Source organism: Haemorhous mexicanus, chromosome 2, assembly GCF_027477595.1.
Source record: "Haemorhous mexicanus isolate bHaeMex1 chromosome 2, bHaeMex1.pri, whole genome shotgun sequence".
Classification (NCBI taxonomy): domain Eukaryota; kingdom Metazoa; phylum Chordata; class Aves; order Passeriformes; family Fringillidae; genus Haemorhous; species Haemorhous mexicanus.
Window position 1 is genome coordinate 115557771 of NC_082342.1, and position 15978 is coordinate 115573748.

Below are 15978 nucleotides of genomic sequence, written 5' to 3' on the forward strand. Positions count from 1 at the left end.
AGTAACAGATCCAACAGAACATCCACAATAGTTGGCTCAAGGTGTTTTATCATCTATAAAATAACCAGTGTGTTTTCTGTGAGGGACTGCACTGTACAAATAAAAAAAGAAAAAATGTTCAATACATTGAGGTGATGACAACTGGAAATTCTCTTACTTTCCTTTCTCTTTTCAATTATTTCTCTTTATGAGGCAAAGAGAAGTGTGCTCTTCTGAGCATTCATGTCCCCACTTGCTGTGCCAGCCCCTGTGCTGATCTCTAACATCTCCTCCCTCCTATCCAGTGTCTTTTTATTGTGTGGCTGTGCTCTGTTTGCCCTTTCATTCTGACTGCAGTTTGGTGCTGTGCCTGCAGCTTCCTGACCAAAACTTTCCATTTGAAATTCGTTTTTATGGCTTAGGTCTTGCTCCAGCTCCATGGGATATGCTGTACAGCCATTTGGACTTGCTCAGGCTCCCTGTGGCACTGGAGTTTTCTTTGCAGTTAGTTTTATGAGCCTTTTGCCTGCAGACTTGGTTACTTTGAACTGCTGTTGCAAGTGCACTGTCTCTTCCTTTTCTAGTTTTTACTGCTGCTTTTAGTCATGGAGCTGGTGGAGCATAAACAGGACTGGGTTTGTAGTGATCCCTCCTTTAACAGACTTCTCTGCGGGGCAGCTTCTTCTGCCAATGGTGTCAGTAAAACAGCCAGTTTTAATGGATGTGCTCAGCTGAAACGCATTCAAAAACTCAGTAAAAACCCATTTTAGATCTATACAACAAGCCACATTTTTTACACACAGTTAAAGAACCAGTGCTTAAACAGAAAAGTTCTTCCACAGCATTTTCTGTATGACTCAGGGCCAAGATTACAAAAGAAGATTTGTTTGCCCTGTGTCACAGATCAGCAACTACTGATCCTGGAGACTTTTTTCACATTTCTTAGGCCTGAACCTGCTGCAACTGTTTAGTGTCTTGGTGCTCTCAGAATTGTCACAATTGTTCTTGTGTGCAGGCTGTTTTCACATCCTGGCTAGTAAAATAGAGGTGAATGACCTTCATACTTTGGGAAATGAGGTTATAAATGTTTATAAGTTACATATTTTAGCCCAGGTAACTTACAAAGTTCCTTCCTTTATCAGATGATTATGAATTCATGTTGTTTCATGAAGCTTCATTGAAGTCAAAGTCCTTTTACCTTCGATGCAAAATGATCTCAATTTTCTTACAAATCTGTGGCCACAAATGCATGAAATGTGCATAGCCAAATCTGCTCCTGCTGCTGCTGTTTCTCTGTTTATTTCAGAGGATGTACTGTGGTAGATAGATGACCCTTTCCTTATTTTTTTAGCAATGATTGCCAATTTGTTTCCCCTGTCTGGGTTATTTACCAAGTCTGATTCTTGATTTCACAAAGGGTCAGTGCAGCAGTGTTACATGGCAGGTGGGGAATGTGCAGGCTGCGTGGCTGCTCAGTCCCCCAGGACCCATCAAACCCTGGAGCTGTTGTGCCCAGTGAGCTCCCCATGAGAAATGCAGAAAAGTTTCACTAACAGCTTGCAAAAAATGTTCTTCTGCTGAGAAAAATATTTATTCTGATGAAATGAATAGCAACTGGGAAACTATTTAATGGAGGTGAAATCAGTGGGATTTCAAACTAAATGAGTAAATACTTTGGGAGGGAAGGAGGTGCTGGTAGAAACCCATTTAAACAGACTCACTATAGACTGAAAAATTAAACAAACGTTAATCAACTTGACTTTTCTGACTTTGGGAAAGCAGCCCTTGTTTAGTATGGCAAATAACACCCTGAAAGCAGTCAGGAATTCCTATTTTCTCACAGTCTTTTCCTGGTGCTGTGTCTCACACAGAGCTGTCAGAGACTTCGCCACGGTCTTTGTGAACGTCAACGTCACGTCTGAGCCCCACGAGGTCTCTGCCCTCTGGTTCCTGTGGTATGTCAGGCAGTGTGGGGGCACATTCAGGATTTTCTCTATCACCAATGGGGGCCAGGTACAAAATGTCTCATTTCTTTCCTCCTCTCTTGAAAGTGTAACGAGCGAGTGCAGTGCTGTACCCATCAAAACCCTGCAATTAATGAAAAGATGAGAGCATGTGGCACCAGAGAGAAATGTGTTCTCATGGGGTGACACAGCCCTGTTTAATGAAGGATTTTATTAGCTAAGATGTGGTATAAATTGGGACTATTTAAACAATTGGGGGCTTTCTGCATTCACTTCAGCACTGTTGTTGCAGTTGTGTTGCATTTTTGCCAATTTATTTTCTATGGGTTATTTGGCACGTTTGAATGTTTACAAGAGTTCAGAACAAGTGTACTTCAGAGTGAAATGTGGATGTTTTCTTGGTGTTGAAGCCTCTAATAAGAAGAGTGGGAAGTAAATAGCAAAAGGTCCTTCCTTCTTGGGTCAGCTCACATGGCAACAGTTTCCATCAACACCTGTCCATTGTGGTAAGAACAGAAAACCACATGTCAGGAAGGATGTAAGCAGTGCTGATGCTGTCCTGTGGTAGGAGGCAGACCTGGCTAAGAGCCTTTCTCCTCAGGAGCCCCTCAGTCATGTTGGCTGTCCCACATCAGCAGCTGCTAGATGTTGCAGCAAGAGTTAAAAATAAAATCAATCCCAAGATACTCATTGCTAAATGAAACATGTGGAGAAGGGAAAGCTACCTGGGAAGAGCACTTCTTTTCTTTGTAGCTGGATGGGAAAAGCTGTCTTTGTTCCTATCATGCTAACTTCTTCCCTCACCCAATCAACTTTAGTTGAGCAAAAGCAAGAAGGGTTTCTGGCTTAGTGGCCCTTCCAAGTCTTACAAAACCTGCTTGGGCAGCCAGTTCAGTCTTTCAGCACAAAACTTTATGGATCCTTTCCTCTCTGCCAGTACCAGCATCTTACATGTAAAAGTGAGCCACTTTACCTCCTGCTGGTGGCTGGTAGATAAAAGAGGTTTTAGTGCTTCCCCTGGCCCTCTGCATGGACTTTGCAGGGAAATGTGTGTCACAGACTGTGCTTTTTTCCTGGCAGCACTGTCTTTGTGTCTTCCCAGAGAAGACACAGGGAGAAAGCTCATTACCTTGAGAGCAGACTCAGTTAAAGACCTGTCTTGCTTCTGGGCTGGCACAGTATTTCACTGTGCAGTTGGTTTCCTTGTCACACTTGAGGGTTTTGGTAGCGCTGTGGTGGGTAAAATACTCAGAACCCATTTTGAATGAAGCGATATGTTTATTTTGGCTAGAAAATTCTGCCTGCATTATATGTGCATGTTCTCTAAAGTCTTTAAGCCAGGTCATTAGGGAAGCCATTGCACAAGTAGTTCAGTCAGTAATTCCCACTGAGGCTCAGGTTTGTGCCCTCGCTCTTCTCAAAGTCTGGGTGTCTTTATGCACCCTTAGGACTTACAGGTTTGGCCTCCAATTTCGTGATGGTGAGCAGAAGTCATATTCAATGCCATTTTGATTAATGCTGTTGATTTTTTTGTCTGTGTTTCTTTCCTCTTTGTTGTTTTAGGAGAGGAAGTTTAAAGGGGGTTCCGGTCAGATATCAGAGAAAATAATGGAACGCCTGAAAGGCAGAGTTAAACTGGAGAGACCTGTGATCAGTGTTGATCAGACAGGTGATAATGTCCTTGTGCAGACTCTAAACCATGAGATATATGAGGTAATTCAATCACAATAAAAGTAGAGTATGCATTTAGTAGGGGAATATATCTGCTGTATCTCTTAGCCAGCTGTAATCAGGAAGTACCCATTTGTGTGTGTCTGTTTCTTGGACTATGCTGACACTCCATGGAACCTGCTTTACAGATTTATTTATGACTGGCCCTCTTCTTGGTGTTCTGCTACTTGGTTTCTGTCATTACTCTAACTTCTCTGCCTGAAATTTCTATGTCTTTATATATTTTTACATTTTAGTTCTGCATTGAGACCACTTCAAGGGAAGAAAAAATAACCTTCCTTTTTGTGTCTAAGTTTGAGGTTCACAGCATAGAAAAAAAGGGGGGAAAAAAAGGACATTTCAGACATCTTTAGTAAGATCTTGCCTCTGGACTGTGGTGCCTTGAAATGCTCCATCAGCACACGATGACCCACAGTGGCACCCATGGGGCAGCAGCAGCCCCATCAGCCTGAGAGCACCTGAGAGCAGCAGTGTTGGGATACAGTGTCCCCCTACAGAGTCCTGCACTGCTCCAGTCAGACCCAGGGCCTGTGAGAGGAATAGAGCACATTCAGGAAAGCTGGAATCATCATGAGTACTCCTTGTCCTAAAGTAACATCCCGTGAATGTGCACAAATGTGATTTTTTTTTTAGCATCTTATAACTGGGACAAATGTGGGTCATATTTTCCTGGAGATGATAAAGGCAGTTTTACCCAGGCCATAGGATGTCTCTTGCCCCATTTCCCCACCTGTTTCCAGCCAAGTTTCAACTCTGGTCTGTTTTTTCCAGCTCCTTGTTTCTAAAATGGCAGAATTACTTTTGTCACCTGGAAATCTGTGTGTGGGAAAGGCACCTAGCAGGGTCAGGAGTGGGAAAGCTGTTAGCAGCTATTAAGAGTGTCTTTCAAACATGTCCTGTGGGATGAGCTCACTGGGAGGCAGCGCCTTGTGCTGACTTTGTTCTGCATTTCAGAGCAAGTATGTGATCAGTGCCATCCCTCCAATCCTGACAACAAAGATTCACTACAAACCAGAGCTGCCACCAAACAGAAACCAGTTAATTCAGCGTTTGCCTATGGGGAGTGTCATAAAAACCATGATGTACTACAGAGAAGCCTTCTGGAGGAGGAAGGGTAGGTGTGGAAAGCAGAGGATGTGGGAACTCTGTGCAAAATTTGAAGCTCTGCTGTCTAACAATCAGGGAATTAATCCAAGGGAGGGTTAAATGTTCAAAACCCCAAAATCAAATGTACAGAAAAGTGAAAAGCAAAGCTCCTTAGAAAGCAGAAATCTTTCTCTGAGCTTGAGTGCATGCCTTATTCCGAAGATGAATCCAGACCCAAACAGGATCCCAAATCTCATAGCAGTTGGCTGAGGTGGGATGACCAAGAGATCAAGCAATGTTCCTCTGGGAAACCTTGTTGAAACCTGCAGAGCACAGAAGCATCAGCTTCCCTGCAGCATCAGCTCCCTTCTTCTCCTGCCAGGGACAGTTAGGTCAGCCAAAGAGAATTTACAGCAGATGACAAGCAGAGCTTAAGGTGTAAGCAAGACCTTTCCCTGATTTTAATCTTCTGTTCTGCAGACTTGATATCTCAGAGGACTCAGGGAAAAGTAGGTTAGCTTTTTGTTTAGCTCAAAATATTTTTTTTCCATGCTGTAATATCTTGTTTTTCTCAGCTTTAACTGATACTATTTTCAGAACTATTTGTATGAACAGATTAGTTTCACTTTCTTACTAACAATATTGAGAGTAGTAAGAATATTTCTTAATCAAATAATATAATTTTTGCATGTTTCAGGGCATAACCTGGCCATTGAGATTAGGCAGGAATACAGTCAGGTGTATGCATTGTCATCTATATGGAATTTTTTGCATGTTCATCTGAAACATGTCCTGATGTGATCCTAGATTAGACATCCCATGCTTCTGCTGCATTACTGTTATGGAACACCATTCCTAACAATCTTATCCCCAGCAAAATCAAAATAGTGGAGATTTGAGCCTGTAGTGACCAGATGTAATTACACTGGGTTTTGTTTTGGTCAGACTTACTCATGGAATGAATCACCATAATACTGAGTAGATCAATTTTTTTTTTAATGTTTATTCTCCCCAAAATAGAAAGCCAAAGGGACTTGCAGCAATCTACAGAAATTCCTTGTTAGCTAACAATGGAATTTTAAAGATTTTTACAAGTCTGTGTACACAATTTCCCAGAGTCAGAGAGAGGAGAGAAACTGTTACACAGACACTTCAGACAAGTAGGTGTTACTGGTAATAACAGAATTACTGTACAATTCCTTTTATGGATCATTTTCCCTGCTCATCCCTAGCACAAACTGTGATCATCAACAAGTTTTTCTAACAATCATCTTGGGGTTTCTTTCCCCTTAGGTTATTGTGGTTCCTTCATCATTGAGGATGAAGAGTCTCCAATTGGAATAACCATAGATGACACAAAACCTGATGGAACTTTCCCTGCCATTATGGGGTAAGAGCTGCTAGCCCAATACTCAAAGATGTGTATTTCCCCTATTTCCCCTTGTAAGAGTGGGAGCAGGAGGGAGAGGGGAAATTACCAGGTTACATCAGTATTTCCCACTTCAACAGTTTGCACAGATGGAAGAGAGCACTTCTGCCAAGCCTCTTGTGCCTCTCTGGTCCATACAAACTTTTTGGTGAAGGTTCTGCTGCAAACAGCCTAATACAATTATGTGATTGGGAAGGAGTTGCTGAATTCAGCTGCAGTCTTTTTTAGGCAGTCAGTTCACATTTGGGTTTTTTTTTGCTGTGGAGTAGATTTAGAAATAAATCCCTGTCTTACCTATCTGTTTGAGCCTGTATTTGGCTTATGTGGGGCTTTTATGTTTAGTGCCTGGTTCAAAATGACAATGCAGTCGTCCAAGAAATCCTCATTTGTCTCCTCTCCCCACTGAGCTAAAGCAGGACAAGGAACATCAGCTGCTGGAGCAGTGAAAAAAATCAAGAATCTGTAGAAACTGACAAGTAAAAATGTTACAGTTTGGACAAACAGGTGGGAAAATACATGATAGCATTGAGTGGCTTTTAAAATAGTTGAAACCAAATGAACAAACAATCTTTGCAAGTGTCTCCACCATAATCTGAGGTGACACTGCCAAAAAAGGCCAATATAAATGTCAGGCAGCTGCTCCTGAAGTGTCTGGCAGGGAAAGCTCACTCCTTCTGCTGAACTGTGCATGTTTATGGGCATGTTCAGGGCTTGAAAGCTTCCCTGACCTGTGAGCAGCAGACCTTCTCCAAGCCCCATATGGTGAACATTTTCCAGCTTTCCTTCTCCTCCTGGATTTATGTGACTTTCTAAAAGATTGTAGGAACCTACTTTATCCCCTGGATATCTCCACTTGGGGTCAGATGAACTAATTGTCAAATCTGTTTCCTTCAAGATGAGTAAATGTCAATCCTGGTTCTTGCAGGAGTGATCCATGACACTGTGCAGTGCCTGTGTGAGCAGCAGGCTGCCATCACTCACTCTCACAAGTGACACAGGCAGCTGCCTGCTGGACTTCAAAAGCTTAATAAAGCTCAGAATTTCAGTCCTTCTGGATCAGACCTAGATAGGGAATGCCCACCCTCCCTTTCAATTAACTCTGCAGGTTACCCTGCACAGCCTTTTTCCCCTGTGTGACCTGTAATTATTTGATGTTGAGGTATGATGACAAACATGCAGCTCATCACATACCAGTGAAGTGCTTTGCCAATTCCTTTTTAGAGTCATTTCAAGCCTGCAAATCAGCTGGGGTGATGTTCATATTCCTTATTTTTGTTTTCAGTTTCATCCTTAGCAGAAAGGCTGTCAAACTGGCCCATCTCAGCAAGGAAGAGAGGTAAGAGTTCAGAAGCTGTAGATATTCAGAAACAATTTGTTTCTCTGGGGTGCTTCCCCACAGGAATGTGTGTGAATATATTTGTGAATGTGCACATTTATACATGGTCAGTGCAACTACCAGCACTGGAAATTGGGGCTGAAATTGGGATTTTAGCATAAACAGACTAAGACACTGAAGCTAATATTCATCCAGTTATGGATATTTCTAAATTTCCAAGTCCTGCCCACTCTTGTATGCTATGATTTACCAAGTCTGGGGATCTGTGTGAATGGAGAAGATTTTTCCAACCATGTTCCCAGACTACATCTCCACTAAATTATTCTTTAACCCAGCAGTGCTGACATGTCTCCTTTTGGGTCTCCTTCAGATTCAGACTGGGTGATAAAATTTTTAAATTTCTGTGTTTATAAAAGTATGGTTTCCCCATTAGTCAGTGAAATGAACAAACAGTACTTTCTAAATGTGAATTTTGGTACAGTGCAAGTGAAAGGGGAGCTCTGCTTAGGAATGTGAGCAGCGTCAGCTCATATTTTATTTCCAGCTATAGTAAATCTGTAGGGATTTAATTGATTTATATTGCTTTTCTTCTGGTCTTACACCAGCAAACATGAGGATGAATTGGCTCTGCATCCTAAAATAGCTGTACAAAGATTTATTTTTTTAGAGCTCATTGCCAAAATCAACCTTCATTTCCCATTCCCTGGGTCCATTTTTAATGTAACTTTTAGGCATCAGCATTTGAAATATGTATGTTAAGATAAGAACTTAAAATCTGACTTAAAACCAAAGCCTAACCCAACTTTCTTTCCCATGTGTTGCAGTAAGTTTGGGTTTTTTATAAGAAAGATGAGAGTGGAGAGGTTCCCCCCCACACCCCTTTTTTTTTTTTTTCCTGACTCTGGTTTTATTTTCATACAGGAAAAGGAAGATCAGTGAGGCATATGCCAAGGCACTGGGGATGAGAGAGGCGTTACAAGTAAGGGATTAATGCCTGGTTTTGCCTCTGTTGTACAATATTGTTGCTCCTTTGTTCTGGATGATGAGGGCAAAGCTCCTGACACCTGAAGTGTGTACCTAAAATTGCATGTTGGGCCATTCAACCAGGGGAGGACAGGACTGAGTACAAGAAGAAAAGAGCTGCCAGTCTCACCCTGCACAAGAAAAGAAAGGCAGTGCATGTTTTAATTTGTCCTGCCACGTGCCCGTGGGAGACTGGTGTTTCTGCAAAAGCACAACAATTTGTTTTGTGCAGATGGATAGCATTAGCCAGATGACATGGCACTCCTTTGTCAGGTATTCTTAGCCTGTTTTCCCCCTCTTCAAAAGAAATATGTTCTTTATTTCCAATTTCTCTGTCAGTGTTTTACTGTTTTCTCTGTTGAAACTCACAGCCTGTGCATTATGAGGAGAAGGACTGGGCCATGGAGCAATATTCAGGGGGCTGCTACACAGCCTACTTCCCACCAGGCATCATGCATTCCTATGGAAGGTAAAACTGAGAGTGCTTCGCTTTCCAATTCACACTTCTTAGCCCATGTACAATGCTATACTTTATGCAACACACCCATGGCATATTTACAATATCAGGGGAACTTCTACCCTCTTTCCACTCCCTTACTCCCCAGCTAATGAGGATCTTGCTATTTGCTTTACTGAGAGCAGAGTTTCTCTTGTGCCTTTCAAGGAAATGAAACACAGTCACACAGGGAGCTGCTAAAGCATAAAGACCTTTCCCCTCTGGATTATTTACAGTAGTTTGTGCTGTGCAGTATTTGCAGTGGATCTCTCTAGAGACCCCTAAGCCCTTGAGGACACACATCTTGGACAGATGAAGAGTCTCCAGTGACTGTATAAGTGGAGCATCAGGTTCAGGAGAAGCCCAGGAGCTCCTCAACATGTCCAGCATGGGGTTAGACCCTGCCTGAGCTGAGATCATGTGGGGAGGAGTTGTGCCATGTACAGTCATTTATCTCTTGTCATTTATCCAAGCACTCAGGCAGTGATGGGTGAGGTGTCTGGCCTGGGGAAGCTGCTGTCAAGCAGACAGGGAAAACCTAATGGGGGATTAGATGGGACCCCTTAGACCAGGCACATTCCCAGTGGGAGAGGGAGCTCAGTACCTACGGCTGGGTTGGCTGGAATGCTTGTGCAGCCCTGCAGGGCTGAGGGACTGCCTTTGTGACCCTGTGGGGGGAGTGCAGCTCTCTGAGTGCCAGGCCTTCAGACAGTCAAGTCCAGCCTCCAAACAGAAGCTGATATTGGTGATCTAGCACTGCAGGAACATCATCCACATTCCACTGTAACAGCAGGATAACAGCAAAGCTGCCATGCAGAAGACTGTCTGTCAGTTGCACTGCGTTGCTGGAGGCTTTTAGGATTATCCCTTTTCCCAGCACTAAACTGAGGCCTGTATAACTTGGTATGGAAGCTGGGAACCCTGATTTATGCCTTAGGTTTTTCTCTCTCTCAGATCTTGAATTTTGTGTACAGAAGCAAGCAGGTGGTCCTGCAGGGACAGCTTATCCCACCTGAGCCCAGTCCGCAGGGATTCTGGAGAGCTGAAGCCACATGCTCCATCAAAGCCATAAACAGCTTTTAGAAGGATCATCACCCTCCTGTCACTTGTCCCCTGACATTCTCCACTTGTTTTGAAGGATCATTCGCCAGCCTGTTGACAGGATCTACTTTGCTGGCACGGAGACAGCGACGCAGTGGAGCGGATACATGGAGGGGGCCGTGCAGGCAGGAGAGAGAGCAGCCAGAGAGGTACAGACCCCTGCTCTGCTTCCAACATCTCTGCCAAAAGGCTGGAAAGGATTAAGTACTGCTTGGAGAGTCTGATTTAGTGCAAAGGCTCCTAGAATCGACTGAGATGGATACTAGAAAATAACTAGAAAACAACGTGACCAAAGTATTTTTATATTTTTTAACTTACTTAATTAGTTATTGAATAAAGTGAAGCCAAGAATCTCAACCAAATCAGAATATTACTGAATTGGAGACTTAAAATAAAGCTTATGCCATGTACTGCATGTCTAGAGGAAATAACAAAAAAACCCCAACCTGATGCTGCTTGTAGATACACTACCTCAATTTCTAATAAATTAATCACTGCATGTTTTATTACTCATCTAAGTAATTTCAGCTATTTCCTGTGCAGAAATCTGAACATTGTTCTCATTTTTGATCTATCCCTTCTGCTTCTCCTTTTACAAGACAGTCCTGTTAGCTGAGCTTTATGAAATTGTAATGTGCAGCTCTGATAATGTCTAAATCTCCTCAGAATGACACACATTGGGCTGGGTTCCCAGTCACAGTGAAATCCCTTTTCAACAATATGGAGGGAGAGGAATAAAGCTTTAAAGGGTGCACATTGCAGTTACAACTGCATGGCAAAGCCACAGAGTTGTTATTTAAAGGAAAATCAGTCTTTTACTTCCATTTGACAGAATGTCATATTGGCCTTATAATCCTTATTACTTGTTTCATTTCAAGTCACCTAATTTCACTTTTTTCCATGCCTGTGAGCAGTAGTTACAAAGACAGTGAGCTGTCTTCTGGAGGCACTCATTTGCTCCCCCAAAATCCCCATGATTGTTACAATCAGTTTATTCTCAAGAAAAATCCTTGATGAGCTTTGTACTGCCTGAATAGGTCAGGGAAGGCTCCATTTTTCTGTGCTGTGAGAGCCTCAGGGTTGCATCTCTCCTCTTTCCATATCCCAGAAGCATCACTCCTAACAGGTTTTGTGGCCCAAGTGCATGGCTGGAACCTCACCTTGGAATTTCTCAAACTGCCTTGAGAAAAAGCTTTTTTACTTTAACTCAGAAAGAAAACCCAAACAACTAAAAACCTCCCACAAAAAAAAAAAAATTAGAGAAGCTCTAGTAGAAATCACTGTACATTTTCTGGTTCAAGAGACTTTAAGAGACTTTCAGCTAGTCACAGTTACACCTCTTATCAGTGTCACTTGCTCTGACTTCCTCTGTTCCTCCAGAACTGGAAGTATTGTGGATTATAATTTTTTCACATGTTACAAATAATTTTTTTTCTTCTAGGTACTGCACAGTATGGGGAAAATCTCCAAGAGTGAAATTTGGATGCCAGAGCCAGAGTCAAAGGTAAGCCCGAGTATCACTGTCACCCAGTGAGGCACACACCCCTCAGTCCCCTGTGTCCCTGTTTCAGTGATTCCTAGGCACCCTGCTCCCAGGCAAGGCTTTAGTCACCTCACATGCTGATGGCATTAATTTTTGTGACTTGTCCAAGGAATATTGTTACCCCTGTCTGAAGGGTGGATGACTTAGAGCCAGGCACACTGATCTCAGAGCCTGGGGGACTGAAAAATGCAGCCTAATTCTTCCCAGTCCCAGGCCATGGTTTAAAGCCAAATAGAACCTCATTCCAGCCACAAGTAACTCCATCCTCACGGTCCTGTGGCTGTTCAGGATGACAGAACACACATCTCACAGCCGTGACTCTTCTTCCCTGCACCACCTGGGAAATACCTGTGACCTCCCCAGCCTCACGGGAGGCGTTTGCCACCTCCCTGCTCACGTGGTGAGGGGACACCCTGTGGAGTCACCATCTCCTCTCTCCCCCAGGATGTCCCAGCCCGACCATTCCCCAGGAGCTTCTGGGAGAGGAACCTGCCCTCGGCGCCGGGGCTGCTGTGCCTGCTGAGCTGCACCCTGTGCCTCACCTCTGTGGCTGCTGCAGGGCTCTTGGTCTCTAAAAGGGGACTTGCTTGCCGGAACTAGCGGGGACCAGTGGACGCTGCACACCCCCTCTCCTTCCCTTTTACCAGATGAGTGTTATTTTGGAGAAAAGTGGCATGGACAGCTGGAAAGAGCAAAAAGTTATTCTCCTTGTGATTTTTCTTTTTAGTCCCAGAATTAATGCATTGAATCTACTGCAGTTGCTACCAGTTTAACAGAAATAAATCAGCCATGGGGGTGTTTTTCAAACTTGTCCATTTGATTTTGGTTGGACAAGATAATATCAATGATATGTTCCTAATACAGAAAGGCAAAATGCAGATCACACCTTTTCTGAGTTGCAAAGAGGTCTTGGAGAACGCTTTAGTTTCCACTCAGTGCTTTATTTTTCACCACACAAGATGGTAAATGCCTTCCTGCATCACCTCAGTCAGCAGCTCAGAACATCTGAGGTTGTTCCCATACCATCCCCACTGCACAGAAGAGATTAGTATGCCAATCAGTCACAGAATTGCCAAATTAATTTTCAAATGCATTTGATCAATTATTGATCATCTCAACGTGAAACTTAACCCCGAGCTGGATGAAAGGAGGTAATTAGCACAAGGCACAGCACTGAACAAGGAGAGAGGAGGCATGGCTGGACTTCATCCTGCCACTGCCAAGGAAACATCTGTGCACATCTGCTCTGCAGGGTGCCTGCCCTGAGAGCATCCATCCAGCCCAGCCCTGTGCTGCCACAGCACAGTGAAATGAATTAGCAAAGTTGAATTCCCCTGACTTGCAGCAGGTGCTGGCTGTTATTTTCCAAATGGCAGCAGCTTCCTGGTTCCCTTTCCATTTACTGCCCCTCATTTTGCTGCTAATCCATAACCCCTTCTTCTAATAAGGAGAACTGAATTTGAGGCTTGAATTACTGCCTTGTAAATTACAGTAATTGGATGCATCTGCCTGTTCCGCTCTTATTATGTACATGATACACTTAAAATAATCACTTTAGTGTTTGACTGAAGTCTGGAATGTATGTTTCACAATGTGCCATCATTATGTGGTCTTTTTGCCATGAATTTTGAGCATTGTCCGTCTCCATGAACTCAGCTGTCGTTCAACATGGGTGAAATGTGCCTTTCAATAGTCCTGAAACCTTGATCTTCTTATAAACTTTTCTTCAGATTCTGTCTTGCTTGGTTTTTTGTGAGTTACATGAATTGCTGATTGACTCGAGGGCTGCCTGCTGAGTGTGCTCTCCCCAGCTCCAGCCACTGCTGAGCAGGGGCTCCTGTGCACGAGGAGTACCCCGTGCATGCAGCCTGGCACAGCCACAGTGCCTCCTCAGGGATGGAGCACAGGCTGCTGATGAGCCTTTTGTGGTGTGAAATAGTTCTACACTAGTGTAGATAGTGCCACACGTTTCTCCCAGGGGGAGATTTCCATCACCTGAAAAACACTGCCTGTACCAATTCAAAAATAATTTATCCATAGGTGTCTTTGTAGCAATTAGAGCCATTCATTTTCAGGCTTACTTTAGACTTGACATCGGAACTTCTGTGTGCACATACAAAAGGGACCCCAAATCATCTGCAATGCACCCATGAGCCATCACTGTCCAGCTTCACTTTTCACCTTATCCACACACATTTGTATTGAAATTAGAGTGGGGTTTGAAATACCAGTGCAATTCAGCTGAATTCATCTCACACTGTTAAACAGGGCCAGGTACAACGTTGCCCCTTGCCAGGGAAAGGCACGTCTCACTGCTGTGGGATTGGCAGGCAGCAAGTGAAATGAGTGAGGTTGATTAAAATTGGCATTTCTGAAACTCCTGCAGCTCCCAGGCACCAGGCTGCTGCAGAGAAAGGGCAGCATTTGTCAGAGATTATAGACCAGTTCCCATCCTGCTTTAATGCCCTTTCTGGCAATCAGACCAATTTCCCTGTTTAAACATTAAACATTTAGCTTAAATATTAAACAGCCAGGCATCTTTCTTAAACCAATTTTGGAACAATGGGACTGAGTTTATCACCACTGACAACTCCCCAGGTGAGCTGCTGCTGGTATTAAAGCTGGGAGGATGAAGCACCAGGGAAACACCTCTTTTTTTTGAGGGCCAAGCAGGGCCCTCACCCAGGCTGGGCAGTGGGAAAGCCTTGGGACACTTCCCTAACCAGGGGTTCTCAGTTTTTAGAGGAAGAGCTTTGCACTCCCTTGGCAGAAGTGGGAAATGTTCTGTCCTCTTTGAAGGACAAAGACACCCTGGTGAGGTGGGAGAGGCTGAGGTCCACACCAAGTCCTCCAGCACCAGTGTGGGAACTAACCTTAGGTGAAAGGATTGCTGGAAGTAAAACAAAGACCAGAGCAAGCACTGGCAGAAGGAGTAGCAGAGGGAGAAAAAAACCCCTTAATGCTCCACAGTAGCAGAGAAATAGGAAGCACCACTGAGCACATAGATCAGGCAGTCCAAAATAAGCAAAGAGGGATGATACATGTGAGAAGATCTGCCTCTTTTTAATCAAGTTGCTGGGTTTGCTTACAGATAGCATGGCAGCTTTGCCCAAGCCCTGGGGATGGAAAAACACTCCTGTGAGGCTCTCCCTCCTCCTTTCTGGCCCACTCCCCTTGGCTGCAGCTCCTTCCTGCAAAGGGTGACATGGTTGTTCCCCCTGGCTGCCATCAACCAGCCCATGGGGACAGGACCCTGAAACAGGATGGGCTGCTGGGTCAGCAGGAGCTGGATGGGCAGGAGGTGCAGGAGAAGAGCCACTGTTTGATTTTTAGCACCATCAGCCTAGCAAGGCTTTCCTTCCCTCATTACCTGCCCAGCCCACAACCTCCTGGCATGGGAACTGACAACCCAAACCCCTCTGGTTGGAAAGCACTGTGTGACAGGTCTGGGAAGGGGCCACCACCCCATGGAAGCAGGGCCAGGTTGTAGGGGCTCCATGTTTTGGAGCAGTGAACGTGGATGTCCCCCTGGGACACAGTGGCCTTCCAGTCACGCTCCTTGGGTGGGACAAGGGGGAGGACTGACCAATCACACCCAGGTTGCTAAAAAGGTGCATCCAACCTCAAAAGGGGAGGGACAGGAAGCCCAGAGAACTGGGACATGCCCCATTCCTGGAAGTGTTCAAGGTTTCCCTGGATGGAGCCCCAAGCAGCTTGTTGGGTATTGGAGTGGGGTAATCTTTAAGATTCCTTCCAACCCAAAACATTCTATTACTGTGAAATTGCATTCTGGGAAAGCAAGAGGTTGCTGCCTTCACTTGGCCCCTTTGCTAGCTTTTACTTTTCAATTCACATTTGATTCAGCCCCCAGGTTTGTACTTGATCTCTTTTCCTAGGATCAAACATACCCCCCAACTACTGACAAAATTAGCATTGTGTATTTGAACAAAAATAGCAGCCAGGGTGATGTGCCAGCACAGTCTGACACATCTCAGCCTCCACTTTCCCAGCAGCTGGTTCCCATGTCCCACTGACCAGGTTCTGATGCCTGGCAGCAAGGGCTTTCCTCAGCCAGAAACCATGCTGGGGGTCAAGCTGGGGGCTGGTTTTATGCTCTCTGCAAAGAGTTCAGCTCTCAGCTCCCCAAAAACAAACAAAAAACAAACCAGAGAGTCCTCTACTGTGAAACACGGCTACAGTCAGTTCTCTTCCTTATGGGCTGTTTCTCCCCTGCAACAGTTGCTTTTCATACAGACACACAGAGAGAAAGGAAATTTCATCTTGGTGAAA

The 15978-nt window shown here is 44.3% G+C and overlaps 1 protein-coding gene across 1 annotated transcript in view; it reads left to right on the plus strand.

Moving 5' to 3' along the window:
* Positions 1 to 13422, plus strand: part of LOC132324043 (amine oxidase [flavin-containing] A-like) — a 34676-nt gene extending 21254 nt beyond the window's left edge. Inside the window, exons 6-15 of the mRNA XM_059840002.1 lie at positions 1851 to 1992; positions 3507 to 3656; positions 4629 to 4788; positions 6054 to 6150; positions 7472 to 7525; positions 8447 to 8504; positions 8920 to 9017; positions 10183 to 10294; positions 11587 to 11649; positions 12133 to 13422. Of these exons, the coding sequence (XP_059695985.1) occupies positions 1851 to 1992; positions 3507 to 3656; positions 4629 to 4788; positions 6054 to 6150; positions 7472 to 7525; positions 8447 to 8504; positions 8920 to 9017; positions 10183 to 10294; positions 11587 to 11649; positions 12133 to 12288 (1090 nt within the window). The 3' untranslated portion in view covers positions 12289 to 13422. The remainder of the gene's footprint in view (positions 1 to 1850; positions 1993 to 3506; positions 3657 to 4628; positions 4789 to 6053; positions 6151 to 7471; positions 7526 to 8446; positions 8505 to 8919; positions 9018 to 10182; positions 10295 to 11586; positions 11650 to 12132) is intronic.
* Positions 13423 to 15978: the final 2556 nt, after the last annotated feature.